The following is a 22,121-nucleotide window of genomic DNA, read 5'->3' on the forward strand; positions in this document are numbered from 1 at the left end:
CCACCATTCAACAGGGCCATGCCTCTAGCTGCACATGGGGACCCTGGCAGGCAGGCTCTCTGGGACGGTGCACTAGTTCAGCGCCTCAGTAGACAAGACTATCCTGTCTTCCAGGGGAAACCAGGGAGTGGGTGTGGGCACTACATATGTCACTTCCCAGACATTTGTGATATGCTGGTGCCCCCACTTCCTGATTCTGGCTATCACTGTCAGATGAGTCAGGCCAATACTGATGATTGTCAGATGTCAGATGAGACAGGCCAAGCTGTCACCCCAGCTTCTTCACCCCTCCAGTTAAATGCTCTGGTCTGGCTGAAGGAATGCATGCTATACAAGGATATGGGGGGAGAGGGCAGGAGAAGGAGGGCTGGGGAAGATTTCCAGCAGCCTTGTAGGACCAAGAAACAGAACCAGTGGCCCCAGGAAGGGGACAGAAACAAAGAGAAAGAAGTCGAGGACGAAGAGTGGCTGCTAGTGTCTTTGGCTAAAAAGGAGAGGGCAACTGAAGGATTTAGGAGAGATGGGGTCACACGTGATTTCTCTGGCTCCTCCTAAATCTCAGGGTGAGGGCCTCTCTCCAGAGCTCAGAAAAGAGGAGAAAGCAGCCAGATCGGGTGTCACTATAAGGTTCCCTCCCCTCTGCCCTGCACTCACCCCCTTTCCTTCACTTCCCGGCTTCCGTTACAATCTATCTGCCCAAGCCGCCATCCTGGGGGGTGGCTGTCCACCTGCAGCTGCTGTCCTCAGGCAGGGACACCAGTGCCAGAGAGGAGGCAGCTGTGGGGAGCCGGGGCCTGCCACCCCTGCAGAGCTGCCGGAGCTGACGTCAATACTTGTCCCCAGTGAGCAAATAGAGCACAGGATCCAGGCAGCTATTGGCACTGGCCAGAGGCCGAGTCACTTTATAGACCATGTTGATGATGTTCGGCACCCAGCAGTCAGCTTCCAACAGCCTTGCATGTAATAAACGGTGCGGGTGATGTGGAAAGGCACGAAGCAGACAGCAAAGACAGTCAATACCGCAGCGATGGTGCGCAGCGAGCACAGACGGGAAGATGACTGGGCAGCCCCTGGCAAGGGCCGATACAGGCGCTGGGCCATGAGCCCGTAGCAGACAAGAGTGACCAGGCAGGGCACGTCAAAGAGCAGCCCCATGACTGCCGAACTGAAGTGCACGTAGTGGTCAAACTCCTCAGGCCGGGTGGTGTCGTGGCACAAGATGATGTCCCCCTTAGGGCTGGTGGTGACAAAGGACAAGTTGGGCACGAGGCAGCCAGCTACGACCAACCAAACTGCCAGGCAGAGAAGGCCAGCAAGGTGCGGGCAGCCCCAGCGCAGTGCCTGCAGCGGGTGGCAGATGCCCAGGTAGCGGTGTACGCTGATGCAGGTGAGGAAAAGGACACTGCAGTACAGGTTCCAATAGAAGAGAAAGCAGATGCACTTGCAGAGCCCAGTGCCAAAGGGCCAATGGTTGCGGGCTACATAATAGTAGACGAGGGTGGGCAGCGACAGGACGTACAAAGTATCTGACAAAGCTAAGTGGAACATGTAGGTGGCTGTCGCGTCCCACGGTCGGAGGCAAAAGAGGAAGAGCCAGATGGTCAGGGCATTGAGGCCTAGGCCCAGCACAAAGACAACTGCATAGCTCACGGGCAGCAGGATAAACTTGAACTCCTCATTAAACCGGCAGTCCAGCTCCAACTCACTGTCGTCAGGATCTGAGTGGGGGCCTAAGGCTGTGAACAGTGAGGACTCCGTACTGGTCATGGTCCCCGTAGGGGTGGAAAGGGCAGAAGTGAGGGTGACCAGATTTCCTTGGCCCCCCAGCCCTGACCTGGGGCAAAAATGCAGAGAATGGGGAGGGCAGTGGTTGAAGCTCAAGGGGGAGTTGAGAGGATGCATCTGGGAGTAACCCGGGTCAGCCTGGCTCCTGCCAGAGCTCCCTCGGTCCAGCCTGGGGAACAGTAGGCAGCAGGCAGTGCCAGGGCTCAGGAGGGCAGTCAGTGGGTTTGGGTCGTTCTTCTGAAGCTGACTCTGTCCTTCAGAGCTTGGTTAGCTAAAGGGGGTCAAGGCCTACCAGGACTATCCAATGTAGGAAGATACCCAGACCCAAATTGTCTCCCAACTTATCACAACAGCTGTGTCCCTGTGAAGAGGGCATCTCTCCATACAGTAACTTCTCTCCCCTGGTCCCAGTGTCTCTGAACTACAGTGATCTCTGATACCTTCCCCCAGCCTGGACCAGCCCAGGAACCCCATCACCACCCTTACCCAAGAAACTTGGCACGTCTCCTACCTGCTCCCCTTGAAGCTGAGCTCAGCTGACTCTGTCACCCTTCCCCTTGGCAGCCAGAGGGCATATCCAAGGGGGCGGGGTTGGGCGTGGGACCTGTACCTCCTCCCTGTCCTGGGAAATCGTTAGAGCTAGAAAGGCCCATCAAGATTATCTAGACCCACCCACTCAGTGCACCGATTGGGAAACTGGGGCCCAGTGAGATGACTATTTAACGGCTCCTAAATGACTGTAGGAGAGAGTACACAAGGAAACGTCCAAGTTGACAGATGAAGAGCCAGGCCACTGGAGATAACTAAAAACTGCAGGAAGATCATAGAAACCTGTATGAGCAGAAACATGGAAAATGAATGTTAGCATGGATAACACATCGAAAGATTTTAGGAAATCTAAACTACTGATATAAATCTTAACTCCATGTGCATATAATTATAAGAAATCTGTATTTAGCACTTGCTACATGCAAGGCACTGTTCTAAGTGCTTTGTACTTATTAATGGCCCCACAGGCTCTCTGTGATGTGGGTATTGTGATTGTCCCTACCTCACTGATTAGAAAACGAAGGCACAGAAAGTTGAAGTGTTTTGCTAATTAGTGGTAGAGTCAAGATTTCAAACCCAGGAAGGCCAGCCTTTGAGCCAGGCTTTAGCAATCCATAATTGCTATGCTTAGTGGCCTCTCTAAGCCACTGGCCATAATCTAGGAAAGGATAAGCAAACATGTTCTGAGAGCCTATTACGTGCTTGGACCAGTTCTAGGCACTGGTAGTTCACTAACAGTAAACAAAACAGGCAAAACCTCCTACTCTAATGGAGCTTACATACCAGTGGGAGGGAAAAGATAATAAAATTAACAAGTAAAATATATAGATCATGATCATTGTTATGGAAAAAAGTAAAGGAGGGAAAGGGAATAGAGAGGGTTTCTGTTTTAAATATTAGGGTGACTTTTGAATAAGGACCAGATGGTTGTGAGGAAGAGGAAACATAGAGAAGGGGTCAGAGAGTTTGGCACAAACCAGATCATGAAGGTCCTTGGAAGCCATTGTGAGGACATCTTAGCTTTTACTTTCAGTGACTGGGAAGCCATTGAGAGTTTAGAAGAGACAAGTATCAGGATCTGATTCACATTTTAGAAAGATCCCTGGCTAGCTCTATGTTGAGAATAGACTACAGGGCTAGGGACACAGGAGGAAGATCAGATCAGAGGCCATTGCCAGCAGAGATGATGGCGGCTTGGACCAGGCCGGTGAAGGTGGTGAGAAGTGGCAGATTCTGGCTAGCTTTTTTTTTTTTTTTTTTTTTTGCGGTATGCGGGCCCCTCACTGTAGTGGCCTCTCCCGTTGCGGAGCACAGGCTCCGGACGCGCAGGCTCAGCAGCCATGGCTCACGGGCCCAGCCGCTCCGCGGCACGTGGGATCCTCCCAGACCGGGGCACGAACCCGTGTCCCCTGCATCGGCAGGCGGACTCTCAACCACTGTGCCACCAGGGAAGCCCCTGGCTAGCTTTTGAAAGTAGAGACAACAATATTTACTGATAAGGGGTATAAGAGAAAGAGAGGAGTCACGAATGACTCCAAGATTTCTGGCCTGAGCAACTGGAAGAATGGACTTACACCATTGACAAAGACGGGGAAGGCTGTGAGAGGAGTAGGTGTGGGGAAACATGAGGAGCTCATTTTTCCACTTGCCAATTTCAAGATGCCTATTACGCGTGTAAGAGGAGGTGGTGGGGAGGTGATTCACTCCTCCCCAAGGATGCTAGCCCACATGCTTCCCTTACAGACTCCACCCCCTCCTACATACCAGCCTTCATCTCTCTCTGTCACCCCAGGAGACCCTGGTCTGAATACAGCCAAGACAGTACAGACACCAAGCCTAGATGTTTGAGAGCCTAGTGCTAGGGAACATGGAATTGTCAGGAGCTCTGGGCCTAAGACTCCTGGGGCTAACTAAGTCTCCGTGATTATGGAAGTCTTAGGCACAGGAAGCAAGCTCTGGGCCTGGAGGACTCTGAGGGTAAGGTGGGTAGTGCTCTTGGGGAGAGGGAGCAGCAGTAGAATCCACTCTGAAGGGAGCTGGGAAACAATGGGGACTCTGAAGTGATCTTCAGATCCTGAGAATATTGCCCAGCTGGATCCCGGGAGTGAGGGGAGGAGGCAGGGCTGTAGGGGAGGCTCTAGAATCTGGAATCTAGATCTCTTGGAAGAACCAGAAACCTAGATGGGGGAAACCTGGAGATCCTTGCCCAGTGAGGGTGTGGTGGACAGAAGGTAGGCGTGGAGAAAGCACTCATAGCCTGAATCCTGGACGGCTGATCACTGTGATTTTGCACAAAAGGCTCAGGTGTTTGGAGCCAGACAGACCTGAATTCAAACCCTTGTTCTTCCACGTATTAGTTGTGTCACCCTGGATACCTCTTCATGACTGAATTTCCTCATGAGTGAAATGGGGTCAATAACACCAACCTTTTAGGGTTTTCTGAATACTGAATTGGTTAATAGATGTGAAAACACTTTGTAAACCGTAAAATGCTGCTAATCCGTAAAGTACTTTGTATTATTTACTTTGCTCCCAGGGGTGAAGCTGGCCTCTTCAGAGGAGGACAAGTGTGATCTGAAGCTTGGCATACACCCAAGGGGACATTCCAGTGTCCACTAAACTAGAGAAGCCCCAGGAGGAGCCAGCTTCCCGCTCCTACTGCTTCAAGCTGGTTTAGCTCTGCCAGGTTTCTGCCAGTCCCTGGACGCAGCTGCAGCTGCCAACGCTGCCACCACTGCCGCCCAGTGGCTACTTCAGGAAAAGACCTCTCCCAACATTCCCCAACCAGAAGCTAGCTTCCGCTGATGTCACCTGGGCCAAAAGGAATGCATGCCTTCTGAAAGGCTGCAGGCCAGACCCCTCTCTCCTGTGAAACTCTTCCTCACTTTCATTTCTGTGACTTTACTCTGATTCTCCTATTCCTCTGGATGTTCCTTCTGACCCCATTCCCTGGCTCCTTTTTGTCCTCCTTCCTCCAAATGTGACCCTTCCGCAACACTTACTTCCAGATCTCTTCTCTCCTCTCCTCCTTCTCCATTCCTCCACTGTTTCTTTCTCTCTCCTTCTCTCCCTCTCTCTCTCTCCATCCACTCTCATGATTTAACTTACAAGTTATGAATAATTATAATGACCAATGAGATTCCAGCATACAAATCTCCCTCCAATCAAAATTTCTCTTCAATTGCCTAGATTTTCTTTATGAAGTGAAAAGACGAGGTCGCCTGCTGAAAGTAAGGTGCAGTGTGGAGTGGAATAAGACAATCCTCACAGGCTTGATGGAAAGGAGCAGTAACCTGAAATCCTTGACAATCCAAATTTACTAATAAAATCATGGGAAAGTGACTGGTCCCATGTAATTGTACCCAAGTCAGTGTTGTCCAGGTGTCTTTTCTATAGCGTTCCCTTTTAGTCTTTCTAAATGTCTGTTTTTTATCTCCAACAAGGCTATTAACAACTTTAGACTAGAGACCAGTACCACTGTGTCCGGTACCTAGGACAGCACGGGAAGTCTCTGCCTCTACGATTTGATTTGTCTGCCTCCTCTCCATCCTCCCACACTGAGCCAGTACCGTTGTGCAGATCCCACTTAACTCTGCTGGTATGCTGTCAGCTGCAATAACAGAAAATGCCAACTCAGTTGACTTTAAAATAAGGAAATGTATTATCTAGCCTCTAAGTCCAGGAGCAGGGAGCTTTAGAGTTGATTAATTCAACAGTTCAATGATGTCATTCAAAAAATCCTGATTCTTTCCATCTTCCTGATCAGCACCCCTCAGCCTGCTGCTCAGCAACTGTCATGGTCACGAGGTGGCTGTTGCATTTTAGGCATTGCATCCAAACACGGAAATACCACTGACAAAAGGAGAGGAAGGCCTCTCTTCCTGTGTGTTTATTTTTATCACTCAGGAAACCTTTCCCAAAATCTCCCTAGCATGCTTCCCCCCATGTCTCAGTGGCCTGAGTTTCATCATGCCTATAACTAAACCAACCACCGGCAAAAAGGATGAAATGACCATGACTGGCTGAGAGGAGCAGAGAGCCAGGTGGAGGAGGGTGGGGTACGTAAAAAAGTGGAGATTCTGCCCACAAGAAGGAAGGGAGAGATGCCTATTGAGTTGATAAACAATCCTGTCTGCTAGGATCCCTTATGGAATAACCAGCCCTTCCTCACTCAGATATCCGGTCATCACTTCCAAACTGGAAGGACTGTCTGGGAATATCACTGGGGTGTGCAGAAATGAGGGTGGGTAAGGACCTGAAGATACCTCTCCCATCAATCTATCACAGGGGCCAGACACTTCACCTTTAGAGATGCACTCCCTTGCCTTCTTACTCTTGCCTCCTCATAAAATGCAAATACTCTTGATCAAAATAAAACTATGGTGTCTCTCTTTGGGAGACTACTAACTGGAAAGGGACACAAGGGAATTTTCTGGGGAGCTAGAAATGTTCTATATCTTGATCTGGATGGTGGTTACATGTATGTATACATAGCTGTAGTAGTTTTTTATTGCTGCTGTAAAAACTTACCACAGACTTGGTGCCTTAAAACACCATTTATTCTCTTACAGCTCTGGAGGTCAGAAGTCCAAGATCAGGTTCACCGGGCCAAAATCAAGGTAAGAGCAGGGCTATGCCTGAACTGTGACAGCCACCCGGCAACCATGAGGGACTATAGGGAAGAATCTGTGTCCTTGCCTTTTCCAGTTTCTAGAGCTGCATTCCTCCATCTTCAAAGCCCAGACATAGCATCTGGCTGCAGTCCTCATATTGCCTTCTGTCTCTGCAGTTAAATCTCCCTCTATATCCCTCTGCTTCCCTCTTATAAACAGACTAGTGATTACATTTAGGGCCCGCCCGGATGATCCAAAATAGTCTTCCCCTCTCAAGATCCTAAATTTAATCACATCTGCAAAGTCCTGTTTTGCCATATAAGGTAACATTTATTGGTTCCAGGGATTAGGACCTGATATCCTTGGGGACGCATTATTCAGCCTTCCACAGTAGGTAAAAATTCATCAAGCTGTGCAATTAAAATTTGTGCATTTTACTTTTGCTAAATTATACCTCCGGCAAGAAATGCACATACTCCAGGAAAAGAGAGAATTAATTAAGTTCAATCATAATAATGAATTAAAGGCCTACGAGATCTACTTCCTGTTGAGAGTACCATGGACCTGAGTTGAAAGAGGGGCTAAGCTTCAAGTGTGGGTCTGAAGACAAAAATGGGTTGAAGGCTAGTCCAAAAGTACATTCATTCTGACTTTTCACCTTCTCCATAGACACCAACCTTCTCCGCAGAGTCTGGGCTTCTAGCTGTAGCTGAAAATCCCTGAGAAGGAGAAAGGTACATTGACTAAAAGCCAAGGCCCCGGGGTGCATACTAACAAGGAATGGCAAAGGCTAACTCGGTTATTTGGGCAAAGAGATTATAGGACAGCTAGCTCTCCAGTGCCCACAGTGGCGGGTGGGAGATAGGGAAGGCCCAGCCCCCTGAGCCACGGACATAGTCACCCTCTGAGGAATGGACACGCTGTCGTGGAGGGTTGAGGGCTGCATCTATGGATAGATACTAAAGCGCAGCCGGCACTATGGTGAGGTGAGGTGGTGTAGGGTCCTGTATCCCCAGAGCTTGGATATCCTGTCTCTACATCCCCCATGTTCATGAAGCCTGGGCCTGGGCCCTATGGGAAGGACATCCAAGAAAGGAAGATTACTTTTGTTGCTACCATCGTGGGGAGTCCTGGCAGCTGCAGGACAGAAATATCTCTAATTCCATGAGTGGTCATATGAGGCGAGGGAAGCTGCTTAGAGCCTATAGCATGGACTTAGTTTTAGGGATTGGAGAGAGTCAAGGGCTGGGGGGCAGGAAAGGTTTACTTCAGGTGGGGGTGATATAGATGTCAATTGCTTTTTCCATCCACAGGCAACATCCTGCCCAGAGAACCTGCGCCTGGGCCAAGAATCCTTTGTTACCTTCCTCTCCAACAAGAAAAGAAGTTCAAGGCTCACAGACATGTACACACAGCTCAACACACTCAGCCTCCCCTGCCCTACCCGACCCGCATGTACGGGAGATTGACTCCTGCTGTGCACATAAGCTGGGATAATCGGGTCTCTAAACATCACTTCAAGAGTCCCAAGTCCTAAGGAGTGGGGGGCTGGGGAAGGGGTGCTAATCTTTTAGCCACTAATCTGCTTTCCAAACTCTTGGCACCTGAGCTATTTATAAAGCAGCATTTCATGCCCCCCCAGAACCCTATTCTTCTCCCCTGACCCCCACCAATCTAAAAACTCAGAGGACCTTGGGTATAAGAGGTTGGGGAGGCGAGCATAGTGACCAGAGCTGGAGACGGATGTGAGCTTCATCTTCCTCCCCAGGTAAGAGTCCAAAGTCCTCTATTTCCAGCCCATACTAGGCCCCATATCCCCTGCCCTTAGCACCCCCATCAATATATCAAGAAGCACTTGAAGGGCACCTTTCCTGACACAGCTGACAGGCACTCAGGCTGAGAGACCCTGGGAGAGAGCTCTGGAATCTCCCCTAAGCTCACCCCTCAAGCCAGATCTAGTACACATCAAAGAAAAGCATTAGAGAGACGTCTTCCTCTCTCTAAGTATCCCTACTCCAAGGCTTAGCACCTGGGGACATGGATGGAGATAAGGGTGGGAAAATCTGGGGAGGGTGATGAGAGCGATGAATAGGTTCAAGGAAGGCTTTCAACCCCCATACAGGTTTCTGCCACCAACAACCACGAGCATTAGGGTACCAACCTTTTCTCTCCCACACCTTTCTCCTTTCTTAGCTGAGTGTTAAGGCCACCGTGAAGTGAACTCAGGCTCAGAATCCATTGCAGGAGCAAAGCCAGAGTCTGGGTTTTGTTCATTCATTCATTCATTCATTCGTGTATCTAACAAACATGTCTTGGTGCCTACCGTGGGCCAGGTGATGTTCAGACTCATCCAGTCCAATTCTCCTCATACTTTCCTGGATGGAGGCCTTTCTCCAGACAAATTTCTCCTCTCAAAAGGCTCTCAAGAGTGCCCCAGCTATTTCAAAAAGCCTCTCTCTTTCTGGAGAAAAGACAGTATTGTTAGTCAACAATTCATAAAAACTAGGGAAGGTTTTTTCCAATGTCCAGGATAGTTGAGATTATGGCTGAATAAGTAAGCTTGGCACGAGGGAGAATAGGAAGCGTGGATGGTGGTGAGGTGTCTATCTAAGAAGAAAAGGTTTCATCCCACTAGGTGTGTCTGGACGGTATACCAGAGCCAGGTAAGGAGAATAGGGACCAAATGATTGAGCCTTCCCCCTTCTTTCCCTCTTGCCAGAAAAGGCTCAACATCAACGCCATGGCCAACATATCCAGGTAAGTAAGAACTCCTAATTCTCTGAATCTGTGACTTGTCACTTACCCAAACCCAAGTACTTGCCTTTGGGGTGAAGGGGTTTGCAACCTCTCTCCAACTTGTGTCTTGGACTCTATCCCAACTGCCTCCACCTTTGTGTCATTTCGCTCTCCCTGGGCCTCTTCTTTTTTTCTTTTCCAGCTCCTCCCCAATCCCACCAGTAAGATTTATTTATTATTTATTTATTTTTGGCTGCGTTGGGTCTTAGTTGCGGCACGCGGAATCTTGGTTGCGGCGCGCGGCCTTCTCTCTAGTTGTGGCGTGTGGGTTTTCTCTTCTCCAGTTGTGGAGTGCAAGCTCCAGGGCACATGGGCTCTGTAGTTGTGGTGCACGGGGTCCGGAGTGCGTGGGCTCTGTAGCTTGTGGCACTCGGGCTCTCTTGTTGAGGCCCAAGAGCTCAGTAGTTGTGGCACACAGGCTTAGTTGCCCCAAGGCATGTGGGATCTTAGTTCCCTCACCAGGGATCGAACCTGCGTCCCCTGCATTGTAAGGCGGATTCTTTACCACTGGATCTCCAGAGAAGTCCCTGGGCCTCTTCTTCTAATCCTAGAAATATTTCCTTTTCTCCCCCACTTCCCTTTCTCTTCTTCTCCCCTCCCCTTCTCTTCCAATCCCTCTCCCTATCCTCTGATTTTCTCCTCATAGGGTGTTTAAGAAGACCTGCTCCAATGGCAAGGTGAGAGAACCTGGCCCAGCAGGGCAAATAAGAGCGCAAAAGGGATAGGTGGGTACGTCCTTCAAGGTCTCAGGGGTTTGGGTTGGGGGCTTCAGGGGAATCTTTTCAAAGATGATTATGAGAATAACATGGGAGGTTGTTCCACAACAGCTCTCCATCTACCTGGGGAAACGGGACTTCGTGGACCATGTGGACATGGTGGAACCCATTGGTCAGTGAGTCCAAAAAGGGAAAGAGCCTGGGGAGAAGGGAATGGGGGTGAGGGAGTAAAAGAAAGCCAAGAAAGGACCATGCAGAAGAGGAGGCCAATTAAAGAGAAAAATGGGAGGAACCATTCAGGGGTCAACTTCTGTTTCATAGTCTGAGGACCTTTCCTGACCAGAGGGCCATCTCTCCCCCTCTCCACAGATGGTGTAGTCCTGGTTGACCCTGATTACTTAAAAGGTCGAAAGAGTAAGTAAAAATCCTTGTTGGTCTGTGTATGTGCCAGGGACCCCAACCTAAAATGTCACACGTGCCAGACAAGTAACCTGAATGAGTGGAGTGGACGAGTGGACCAGAGGGGTATAAGAAAATATAAAAGTAGTGGGAACTGTGAATGTCTTGTCTGGTGGAGGCTAACCACTGAGAATTTCAGCCCAGTGTGGCCAGATTTTCCAATTGTTAAAGAGGAACTGGAAATGAAGCTCAGAATACAACTTGAGAGGCCCAAGGTCTGAAAAGATTCTAGTGCCCCTTCCCCAAATGATATTCAAAATAGATATATTTCTAAACATAAATGAAATTTTGTTTTTCAAGATCACACAAAATTTACATGTGTGCTGAAATTAAGTCTTTTTCTAAAATTTCTGATTTTCTCCATTACTGTTGGTGGTGCCTCTGCTTAGGCTGCCCATGGAAAGATCCAGTACACCAGAAATTCATATTTTAATGCAAATTTCCTGATTTTCAAGTTTTGGCAACTAATTAAAAGATTTTTAAAGCCCTGGATAAATCAAAAAACTTTATTTTTCCATAGGCTGGATGTGACCTTCAGCCTGCCACTTTGCATTTGCTTTTTCCTTTAATTGCATATGTCTTTTCATATCTCCTTTGTGTAGGGAAACCCATTTTTTTCCATTAAAAAAATCCCAAACAAAGAAACAAACAAAACAATAACTACAGCAAGTAACAGCAAGCGACACTGCTCTGGCCACAGTATTATATACCCAGATTACACTGAAATATTGTTTTGCCACTTTTTTTTTCTTTTAATTCTTACTCTGTGATCCAATTAGACTGAAAATTGGGTTTGATTTGAAAAAGGCTCAGAATAAATTGATGAATACTAGTTCAGATGTAACCTTTAGATACTGTGGAATAAACCAGACTTAGTCGCTCAGATTAAACAGTGCAGATAAGCAGTCCACCCAGTTTTAAATAGCAGAGGAACTTTGGGGTATGGCCAGTAAATTAACCAACTTATTTAAGACTCTCAATTACTCTGTAGTTCTAAAACCTAAATCATTTTTTCACAGTCCTACAAAGTCTTCAGAATAACCTACAGAAAGAAATCTTTAGTTGAAAAAATGCATGTCAATCCAGGAATAAGATGTGTTTTTTTCCTTTAATTCTAATCTTCTTCATGTCCCTTAGTAGTTTTATATTATTATTCATTTAAGTTGTATATATTTAAGTTTATTCCTTAGTTACTCTATATGTTTTGTTACTTTTATGAAGATAATCTTATTTGCATCATATTTTCAAATATGCTTTTTTTTTCCTTTTGAGGTGCATTTGTTGATGTGAAATATGCTTACACTACACCCTGAATGAAAAAGGCTGGTTGTAGGGCAATATATGTGGTTGTGCGAATGAAGTGCGGTTTAACAGAAATTGATGTGGGATCTCTCTGTATTATTTCTTACAACTGCATGTGATGATCTCAAAATAAAATGTTTCATTTAAAAAAGGCAATGAGAGAGAAGTCAATAGCTAAGGTGGCCTTATGTTTAATTATAGAAACAAAGCTGGGAAGCAAATGCAACAGAAATTAACAGCAGTTATTTCTGGAATATGATGTATGATGGCAGGGCTTTGATTCTCTTTGTGTTTTCTGATTGCCACACAATTAATATGTATTGTTTATATAATAAACACAAATATAAATTAATAACTTTAAAATAGATGTTGAATTAAAAAAAAATAAAAACAAGCTATTTCCTAACACACTAAAAAAAGGATGATTCTAAGCTGCCAGAGAGCCAATGAGGTCTTGGGGGTGGGGTGATGCCCTCCCCACATGCCGCAGCGGGATGTGACAGAACAATTCATCTGATTAACACCTTTACCTCAGGGGCTATTAGATACCCTTCTGCCTGGTCTCACCTGATCTTTTTCTGTCTTATTTCTCATCTCTTTCATTTCCTCCCTTCCATTGCTTCCTTCCAGCCACCTCTTTTCCTCTTTTTCTCATCTTCTCTGTTTTTTCTTTTCCTTTGCCCCCTCTTTCCTTTTCCTTTTCTTTCTCTCTCCCTTTCCCACTTTTATTGGCATAATTGGGAACCAAGGTGAATTTAATTTGTTGTATCTTTTGAAAATTGTTAAGTTTGTCTTCATTGTAGAAATATTAGAAAGTACAGATGAAGGAGAAAAAGACTGTAATCCTCTCACCCAGAGATAATCACTAATATTTCACTTCATATTTTCCGAGCAAAAATATCTATATTTTTATTAAAAATGCTATATTATAAATAACATTTTCTAATCTTTTTTACCTATGCAATATGTAAAAATCTATAAAGTTTTAAGTTGCCTAGTAGTATATTGTATGGGTGTACCATAATATATTTAGCCAACTTCAATCGTTGGACATTTTTTGCTATGATAAACAACCCCATAAAGTACATGCTTGTATGTATTTCTTTTCATACTTGTCCAATTATTTCTTTAGACTAAATGCCTAGAAAAGGAATGAATGACCAAAGGGCAGTCACACATTTTTAAAGGTTTCTATTGCCAAATTGCCCTTTAAAATGGTTGTACCAATTAACTCTCCCTCCTGCAGGGTATGAAGTTGCCCATTGCCCCAGTCATTATAAACACTACCATTATCATTACTTTCAGTCTTTGTTGTATCTTTTGAATATAGATTCATTTTCTTTGCTTGCTCGTAATTTTAAAAGCAGATAATCTGGCTGTTTGATATTTTGATCTCTTAAAAACACAAAAATGACTTGCTTTCTACTAGTGTGTGGCTCTTGGTAGTTTTCTTTTCTTTGGCTCAGGGCTCCTGATTAAAAGTAAGATTCCCCACCCCTGTTCTAAATCTTTCCTTCCCTCAGTCTCTGTCACTGTCCTTGGACAGCTATCTTTCTGTACCCCATCCCACACCACTAGTGCACTCAAGTGACTTTCTATTTGCCCCTAATCTGAGGTACTAGCTGCAATGTATAAGTTCATTTATAACTGTTCCACTTTTCTAATATTCCCATGATCATCACCATCATCATCCACATCTAATTTAAATTTCCAAAGAGATTTCTCATACATCAACTCCTTACAACCATCCTATGAGTTAAGTTGGGCACGTACGAGACTGGGCTTTGGAGTCAGGCCTGAGTTGAAATCCTGGGCTGTCACTTAGCTGCTCTGAGCTCATTTTCTCTACCTGTAAAGTGGAGATAATAATACTTCAGAGGATTATTGTGAGGTCCAAATAACATATGTAGAGCTCTCAGTGCAGTCCTATTATTGACAGGTGAAATAACTGAGGCTCAGACAACTCGAGGGACTTATGCAAGTCATATTCAAGCCCAAGTATTCTGACCCTAGAGAATTATGTAATGAATACCCTGTACTCACCACCTAGCTTTAAAAAGAATTACAGAATCAAACTGAAGTCTCCTGTGTATCCTTCCCTAATCCCATACTCCTTCCTCCCTCCCTCCTTTTCTTCCTGCCTCCACCGCAGATAATTACTATCCTGAATTTGATGCTTATTACTCCCATGATGTTCCTATACTTCTACTCTATATTTATATATCAGTGAGCGACTTTGGTACTGTTCTACATGCTTTTCAACTTTACGTACATGGTATCAGATTGTGCATATCATCGTGCAGCTAGCATTTTTTACTCAATAGTTTTTGAGACTTAACCATGTTAATACATGGAGTTTAGTTCATTTATTTTAACCTCAGTTTAGTATTCCATGATATGAATATACCACAACTGTTTACCCATTGATAGGTATTTAAATCACTTCCAATCTTATGCTATGACAAACGTTGACGCAATGAACATTCTCATAGGTATCTCCTTATAGACATGAGCAAGACTTCCTCTAAATTCGTCTTAGATCATAAGATATGAGAAGATTCAGCTTTACTGGATAGTGCCCAACAGTTTTCCAAAGTGGTTGTACTGATTTGTTAGCAAATTTTTTTCTGCATTCCCTTGACCAACTACAAATCTCTAGGTCCTTGAATTTTCTCTTGTATCAGTCTTAACATCTTACTGGTTTCCTCATTAATTGAATTGCCCTCTGTAAAAAAATAAATAAATAAACCTAGGGACTCTGACAGAAAAAAATAGTGGTTGTACTAATGTATATTCCCACCACAGTGTGTAATGAACCCCATTGCTCCACATCTGGAGCACTGCTCAACACATAGTGCTGTCAGACTTTAAAGTTTTTGACAATATGATGGCTGTGAAGTGTTATCACATTGTGGGTTTTTAAAAATTATTTATTTATTTTTTTGGCTGTGCTGGGTCTTAGTTGCGGCATGCAGGATCTTCGTTATGGCACGTGGGATTTTTTTTTAAGTTACAGCATGCAGGATCTTTTAGTTGCGGCATGTGAACTCTGTTTTTTTGTTTGTTTTTTTTTTTTCCGGTACGCGGGCCTCTCACTGTTGTGACCTCTCCCGTTGTGGAGCACAGGCTCCGGACATGCAGGCTCAGCGGCCATGGCTCACGGGCCCAGCCGCTCTGCGGCGTGTGGGATCTTCCCGGACCGGGGCACGAACCTGTGTCCCCTGCCTCGGCAGGCGGACTCTCAACCACTGCGCCACCAGGGAAGCCCCACATGAACTCTTAGTTGTGGCATGTGGGATCTAGTTCCCTGACCAGGAATCGAACCCAGGCCCCCTGCATTGGGAGCGCAGAGCCTTAACCATGGGACCACCAGGGAAGTCCTCTCACTGTGGTTTTAATTTGCACTTATCTGATTATCATTAGACTGGACATGTTTTCATACCTTATTGGCCATTCTGTTTTGCTCTTCTGTGCAGAGTCTATTCATAAACTTTGCACACTTTTATATTGGGCTGTTTTTATTTTTATTACTGATTTGTGGGAGTTCTTTATGTATTATGAACACTAAACTTTTGTTTGTTATATGTGTTGCAAGTATTTCCTCTCAGGCTTTTGCTTGTTTCATTACTTATAAAGACACTTAATGTAAAGAAGTTTTAAATTTTACTATAGTCAAATGTATTGATCCTTTTCTTTATGGCCGTACTGTTTTGATCATATTACATTGTCTCTCCATGTCTTCCTCTGAGCTATTCAAGATCTCCTTTCCCCCTCAGGTCTGACAGGTCACTCTCTTCCTCCTTTGCCTGCAGTGTTTGTCATGTTGACGTGTGCCTTTCGCTATGGCCATGATGACTTGGATGTGATTGGTCTGACGTTCCGCAAAGATCTGTATGTACAGGTCCAGCAAGTGGTCCCAGCTGAGCACAGCAGCCCCCAGGGGCTCCTCACAGTCCTGCAGGAGCGACTGCTGCACAAGCTGGGGGACAATGCCTACCCTTTTACCCTGCAGGTACTGACCCCAAGTCCCGGGTAAGGCTTCCAGGGAAGATTAAGAAAGGAAGCTAGAGAAGGAGAACAGAGGAAAGGGGTCCCTGTTTCTTCTGTTTGCTGACCTCCTTCTGATCTTTTAGATGGTTGTCAACCTGCCCTGTTCGGTGACACTGCAGCCAGGTCCTGATGATACAGGGAAGGTGAGGTCTGGGTTCTGAAAAAGAGGACAGGGGGATAAATGGACAAGACTAGAGAAAGGGACAGCTAAGGGACGGGATCAGATGTTTCCTTATAAACCCATGAGGAAAGGAGGGGTAGTGTCAGAAATGAGTTCTTCTTGCTCCTGCCCCTTTGCAGGCCTGTGGTGTTGACTTTGAAGTGAAGAGTTTCTGTGCTGAAAACCTGGAGGAGAAAGTCTCCAAGAGGTATTTCTTTGGTCCTCTCCAAAATCCCTGCCTCCGGCCTGTGCCAGAAAACAGATCTTGCTCTCAGGACAGAAACAGCCCTACTTCTAACCTCTGTAGCACTGTCACCACCAACTCAGATGCCCAGTTCTGATTTCCCTCTGACTTCTCTTCTTTGCTCTAGGGCAAGGGTCAGCAAACTTTCCTGTAAAAGGCCAAAAAAGAAATATTCAGGCTTTGTGAGCAATGTAGTTTCTGTTGTAACTACTCAGCTGTGCCACTGTAGCATGAGAACAGCCATAGGCAGTACGTAAATGAACGAGCGTGGCTTTATTTATGGACACTGAAATTTGAATTTTACATAATTTCCACATGTCATGAAATATTATTGTGGATTTCTTTTCAACCATTAAAAAATGTAATAACCATTCTTAGTTTGCAGGCCATACAGAAACAGGCAGCAGGCCAGATTTGGCCACTGAGCCATAGTTTGCTGACCTGTGGTCTAGATACCTACCTTGAGGGTCCAGAGGAGTTCTCTGACAGAGGCCTCCCACCACCTCCCCTCCCCAAGCAAGGACTGGGCTATGGGGTTAGCATGAGAAAGGTCTGTGGGTCCTAAGGAGACATTCTGGCTGTCCCCTTGGCCTCTACTTAGAGACTCTGTGCGGCTGGTGATTCGGAAAATCCAGTTTGCACCCCTGGAGCCAGGCCCTGGCCCCTGGGCCCAGACTGTTCGCCGCTTCCTTCTGTCAGCTCAGCCCCTACAACTCCAGGCCTGGATGGACAGGGAGGTTTGTGACCCCCATTTAATGCCCCCTACCTTGCAACCCCTCTGACACCCTTTCTTCATTGATCTCCTACTTGGGAAGGCAAGGGTGGAAGCCAGGGTGACAAAAGCACTGAGGAAACAAATTCTAGGTCTTGATCTGGGTGTTCTCCCTCCAGTCTTATAGTGGGCCTCTCCTCCTGCTTCAGGTTCACTACCACGGCAAATCCATCACTGTCAACGTTTCCATCAACAACTGCACCAACAAGGTCATCAAAAAGATTAAGATTTCAGGTGAGCTTCTTTTCCTATCCCCCTGCACCTGGTCCCAAATCCAGAGGTCTTTTTCCAGAACTCTGCCCCACTTACCCAGTCTGCATTCATCTAGGCTTTCCCTCCATTGCAGGCTTATCAGAACATGTATCTCTGTTTGTCCATATGCACATCTTAGTATATCATGAGTAATGTGCCTGTGTACAAGGGCAGCAAGTTGGGGTCTCGAGGATGACTGACTAATTGTAGTCATGTGTTTTTCCCGGCTCTTCAGTTGACCAGATCACAGATGTCGTCCTGTATTCACTAGACAAGTACACCAAGACTGTGTTCGTTCAGGAGTTCATGTGAGCTGGCGCTGGGGCCTGGGTCAGAGAGCCAAGGGATAGGGTGGTGGGACGAGGGCCGGGGTCTGGAGGCAGAGGAGGGGGTTGGGGAAAGAAGGAAGTGGAGAAGAGCCCAGGACTGAGGAACATCAAGGTGAGGGTTGATGTGGAAAGAGGGAGGGATTCTCAAGAGAGCTGGAGGGGGGATACCACAAGAGGATCATCAAGTCCTGAGAGAGGGCAGAGGCATAAGTATTTCCCACCAGAGTGAATTGTTCCCACTCTCCACAGTCAGACATGCCAGCTCTCTTGGATACTCCAGTAGTTTCATGGAATCGTGCAAAAAACTCTTTTTTTTTTTTTTTTTTTTGCGGTATATGGGCCTCTCACTGTTGTGACCTCTCCCGTTGCGGAGCACAGGCTCCGGACGCGCAGGCTCAGTGGCCATGGCTCACAGGCCCAGCCGCTCCGCGGCATGTGGGATCTTCCCGGATCGGGATACGAACCCGTGTCCCCTGCATCGGCAGGCGGACTCCCAACCACTGCGCCACCAGGGAAGCCCGCAAAAAACTCTTGGGAATGAGAATCACTTAGTTGTCAAGCCTAGCTTAAGTTCATCTCTTCTTTTCCTTTGAAAGGGAGACTATAGCTGCTAACTCCACCTTCTCCAAGAGCTTTGCAGTAACCCCACTCCTGGCTGCCAACTGCCGGAAACAGGGCCTGGCACTGGATGGCAAATTCAAGCATGGTGATACCAATCTGGCCTCTAGCACGATGTAAGCTCAAATGTAACTCCCAACCTTCATTTTCTACCCCCAACCCATTCTGTGTGCTATATGTACAGTTATGAGGTTTCACCTTCAATGAAGCCTACCTGTTTTTAAAAATGTCCCTAGGTCAGTGTTCAGAGCTGCCTCCAGGCAAGAGGGCTGACAGTAAGCTAAATAATACCCATGGGACCAATGGCAGGCTTAGGTCATAGGCAACAAGAAAGGAAAAAGTGGAAAGGAAAAATTCCTTATGTTGTATAATATTTTACAGCTCATAAAGGTCTTACGTATGGTACTGTTATCTTCATAAGAATCCCATTAAAGTAGGCTGGATATGTATTCTTATTCTACTTTACACTTAACGACCCTGAGGCTCAGAGAGATGAAGGAACTTGTGAAAGCTTGCGTAGCTAATAAGTGGCAGAGATGGAAAAGATTCTATCATATGTCATCTGGCTCTAACACTGCGATCTCTACAGCAGCTACTCTCTAGTGAAGATAGAAGTTCAATGCAAGACAGATGAGAAATGGAGAGAAAAGAGGACAAAAAGAAGAAAAATATGATAGGAATTGATATAATTCTACCAAATCATTCATTTGGTCCTATGCCTAACACTTGGAGGCCCTAGTGTAAGATGTGTCTCCCACCAAAAGCCATCTGCCACCATCTAACAAGCATTAATTCCCACTGCCTTTCCCTATGCCTTATCAATCATGTAGCTATGGACTATTATTGCTTGAAGGAGTCTGAGAAATCATACAAACAGCATCATTTTACAGATAGAGGATCAGCATCCCAGGGCAATGAAGAGACTTTCCCAAGATCGTATAGTTTTCTGTGCCTTATTTTTCAATCAGTGGGTTTTCATTGAACACCTGTTACATGCTTATTCCTATGCTAAGCAATGTGGGAGGATACAAAGACGTTTAAGACAGTCTCTGCCTTCAGCCAATTTACAGCCTAAACGGAGAACAAAGAGGAATTTAAATGCAATCTAACAGTTAAATGTTAGTATGTGTGGTTCAGACTACAAATCCAATAGAAGTTAATAGAAGTCAGCACAGCTGGAGAGGGCTTCCTAGAGGAGACAGAAGGAGCTAGAGCTTGAAGAAGGAGCTGGATAGCAACAGAGGAAGAAAAGAGTGTTCCGGGTTGGGAACATAGCCTGTGCAAAGGCTAGAAGGTAGGAATCTGCATGGCACGTTCTGATGATGGAGAGAGCATGGGTCCACTTAGGTTGTATCCCAGGTGTTAGGGAGTTAGGGCAGGAAGGTTAGATTGTTAAGGGTCATGAAAGCCAAGCAGTGTAGTAGTCATATTCAGAGAGGTAGGCTCCTGAGCAGAGGGTGACCTGGTAAAACTGGATCTGAGGAACAGAAGTGTGGTCCCAATGAGTAGGAGATCAGAGCCTGGGAGCCCTGTCAGATGACAAAGGGTGCACTGAATGAATTAACCCCCAGCCCCTCCCCTCCAAACACACAACGATGAATACTACCACCTCCAGTCTTCGACCAGGAATGGACAAGGAACTGCTGGGGATCCTGGTGTCCTACAAAGTCAGAGTCAACCTGATGGTGTCCTGTGGAGGGTGAGTAAGAGTGCAGGGTCTGTCTGGGCAGGGGCTGGGGAGCCACTTCTGTTTTCCTCCCAGTTGGACTGACCCACTCAAGCTATTCCCCACCCCTTCTCCTGGACCAGTTTCCCAAACCTGTGAGCTCCACGAACAAGCCACCTTCCCTTCCAGAAACCCATTCTGTGGTTGAGTTGGCCTTACAATCCTTCATTCCCCTGCAAAATTAGGTTGCTACTAACCATTTCCAGCTGCTAATTTTAGGGTGTCATTCTACCCTCAGCATCCTAGGTGACCTGACAGCCAGGTAAGACACTGTGGGGAGGGGGAACTGGGGCAAGAAGGGGAGGATGCGATCAGGAGACCAAAAGAATGACACAGGAGAATCTAAGGGCATCCCAGGACTGAAAAATTGAGGGAGAGGTTCAGGGAGTGGCCTTGGAGGGAAATCTGTGACTCTACCTTGGGATCCTTGCAGTGATGTTGGCGTGGAGCTGCCCTTGATCCTGATGCATCCAAAGCCATCGAACGGTGAGTGACCAGGTGGGACTCACAGGAACGGTGGTCCCAAGGGTTGGGGACCAAGCAGTTCTGATCTCATGAATCGAGGACTGGCAGTTTGGGTAGAGATTGAATAGCAATAGGTAGGTTGGGTGTCTAGGTTTTCAGGGGAAGTTGTGTGTGTGTGTGTGTGTGTGTGTGTGTGTGTGTGTATTGTGTATATGGGAGGGAGAGGGTTAAAAAGGGAGAGGAATGAGTAACAGGACATTTCTTCAGGGAACTTATCAGCTTCAATCCATATTTCCTACCCTCTCCATGCTTGCTACAGAGGCTGCTAGGTAAGAAAATGTGAGGCCTGGAAACCTCGCCCCCCTTTCCCCACTGCTACTCTCCATTTTATGACGATGGAAATGGAAAATAGCTTCCCTGGAGTGTTGCTTTCAATAGGTGTGCAGTGGAAACATATGGTTTAGCTTCGTGTCATAGTTCAGTGCTTTTCATACACCCCCCTCTTTCCCTTTTTGCGTCCCCCGCCCTTCACCTCCTGCTCTTCTCCCAATCGTCCTTCCCCCTCATCCCTTCCAGTTTTCTTTTTCCTTCCCCCGGCGCCTCCTCACCCTAACTTCTCCCGTCTTTCATTCTCCCATCCCTTCCCTCCTTCCCACCCTCCATTCTTACTTTCCCTCTGGCCCTCATGGGGGCTTTTGTGTTGGCAGACTGGGGAGGACACAAAGGAGACAAGCCAGTGTGATCCAAGTGGGGCGGGGGCAGCTGAGAGGCGGTGAGGATCCGAGTTGGGAAGCAGGGAAGGGATCACTTCTCTGGGATCAGGAAACGGGAGTGGATGTGGAAGACGCTCAGACAGCTGTTCCTAACCCTCCATTTCCCTCTGCTGCTTCTGCAAGCTCTGAGGACATAGTCATCGAGGAGTTCGCTCAGCAGCAGCCCGGCAGGGAGGAGAGCCAGGAGGCTTTGGCGGCCGAGGGGGATGAGGGCACCTGAGCGCCTGGCTCGGGTGCCTCTGTGTGGAAGCCCCACTGTAACACTCTAATAAATCAGCTTGTCCAGATGTGCCCGCTGATCACTTTGGTATCTCCTCCTCCCGCAGGAGAGTAAGGGAACTACCTAGAATAAGCCACCTCCCCACCCGCCACCCCACATCAGTGATTAGATCTCCTGCAGCACGTGCTTTTCCTCTAAACAACCCTGACTTCCCTCTGGCAAGGCCACCTACCCCTGAGTCCTTCAACTTTCCTTCTGGGCCCTGGTCACCTCTGCCCCCACACCCAACTAT

The 22,121-nt window shown here is 46.7% G+C and overlaps 2 protein-coding genes across 2 annotated transcripts; one reads left to right on the forward strand and one right to left on the reverse strand.

Moving 5' to 3' along the window:
• Nucleotides 1–688: 688 nt before the first annotated feature.
• Nucleotides 689–1,767, reverse strand: P2RY4 (pyrimidinergic receptor P2Y4). Its single transcript, XM_032618913.1, is given in 2 exon segments — nt 689–960; nt 963–1,767. Coding segments are annotated over 2 exon segments (1,077 nt in total).
• A 2,414-nt stretch (nt 1,768–4,181) lies between these two features.
• Nucleotides 4,182–21,900, forward strand: ARR3 (arrestin 3). The gene is made up of 21 exons (XM_032619792.1): nt 4,182–4,311; nt 5,778–5,932; nt 6,906–6,953; nt 7,617–7,681; nt 8,261–8,715; nt 9,667–9,704; nt 10,390–10,420; nt 10,571–10,631; nt 10,829–10,873; nt 16,033–16,232; nt 16,354–16,413; nt 16,571–16,638; nt 17,276–17,411; nt 17,596–17,680; nt 17,934–18,006; nt 18,624–18,761; nt 20,261–20,344; nt 20,610–20,633; nt 20,805–20,857; nt 21,156–21,165; nt 21,733–21,900. Exons 6-21 carry the CDS (start codon nt 9,688–9,690, stop codon nt 21,827–21,829), a joined length of 1,182 nt encoding a protein of 393 aa, XP_032475683.1. The 5' UTR covers nt 4,182–4,311; nt 5,778–5,932; nt 6,906–6,953; nt 7,617–7,681; nt 8,261–8,715; nt 9,667–9,687; the 3' UTR covers nt 21,830–21,900.
• The last annotated feature ends 221 nt before the right edge of the window (nt 21,901–22,121 follow it).

Source organism: Phocoena sinus, chromosome X, assembly GCF_008692025.1.
Source record: "Phocoena sinus isolate mPhoSin1 chromosome X, mPhoSin1.pri, whole genome shotgun sequence".
Taxonomy (NCBI): domain Eukaryota; kingdom Metazoa; phylum Chordata; class Mammalia; order Artiodactyla; family Phocoenidae; genus Phocoena; species Phocoena sinus.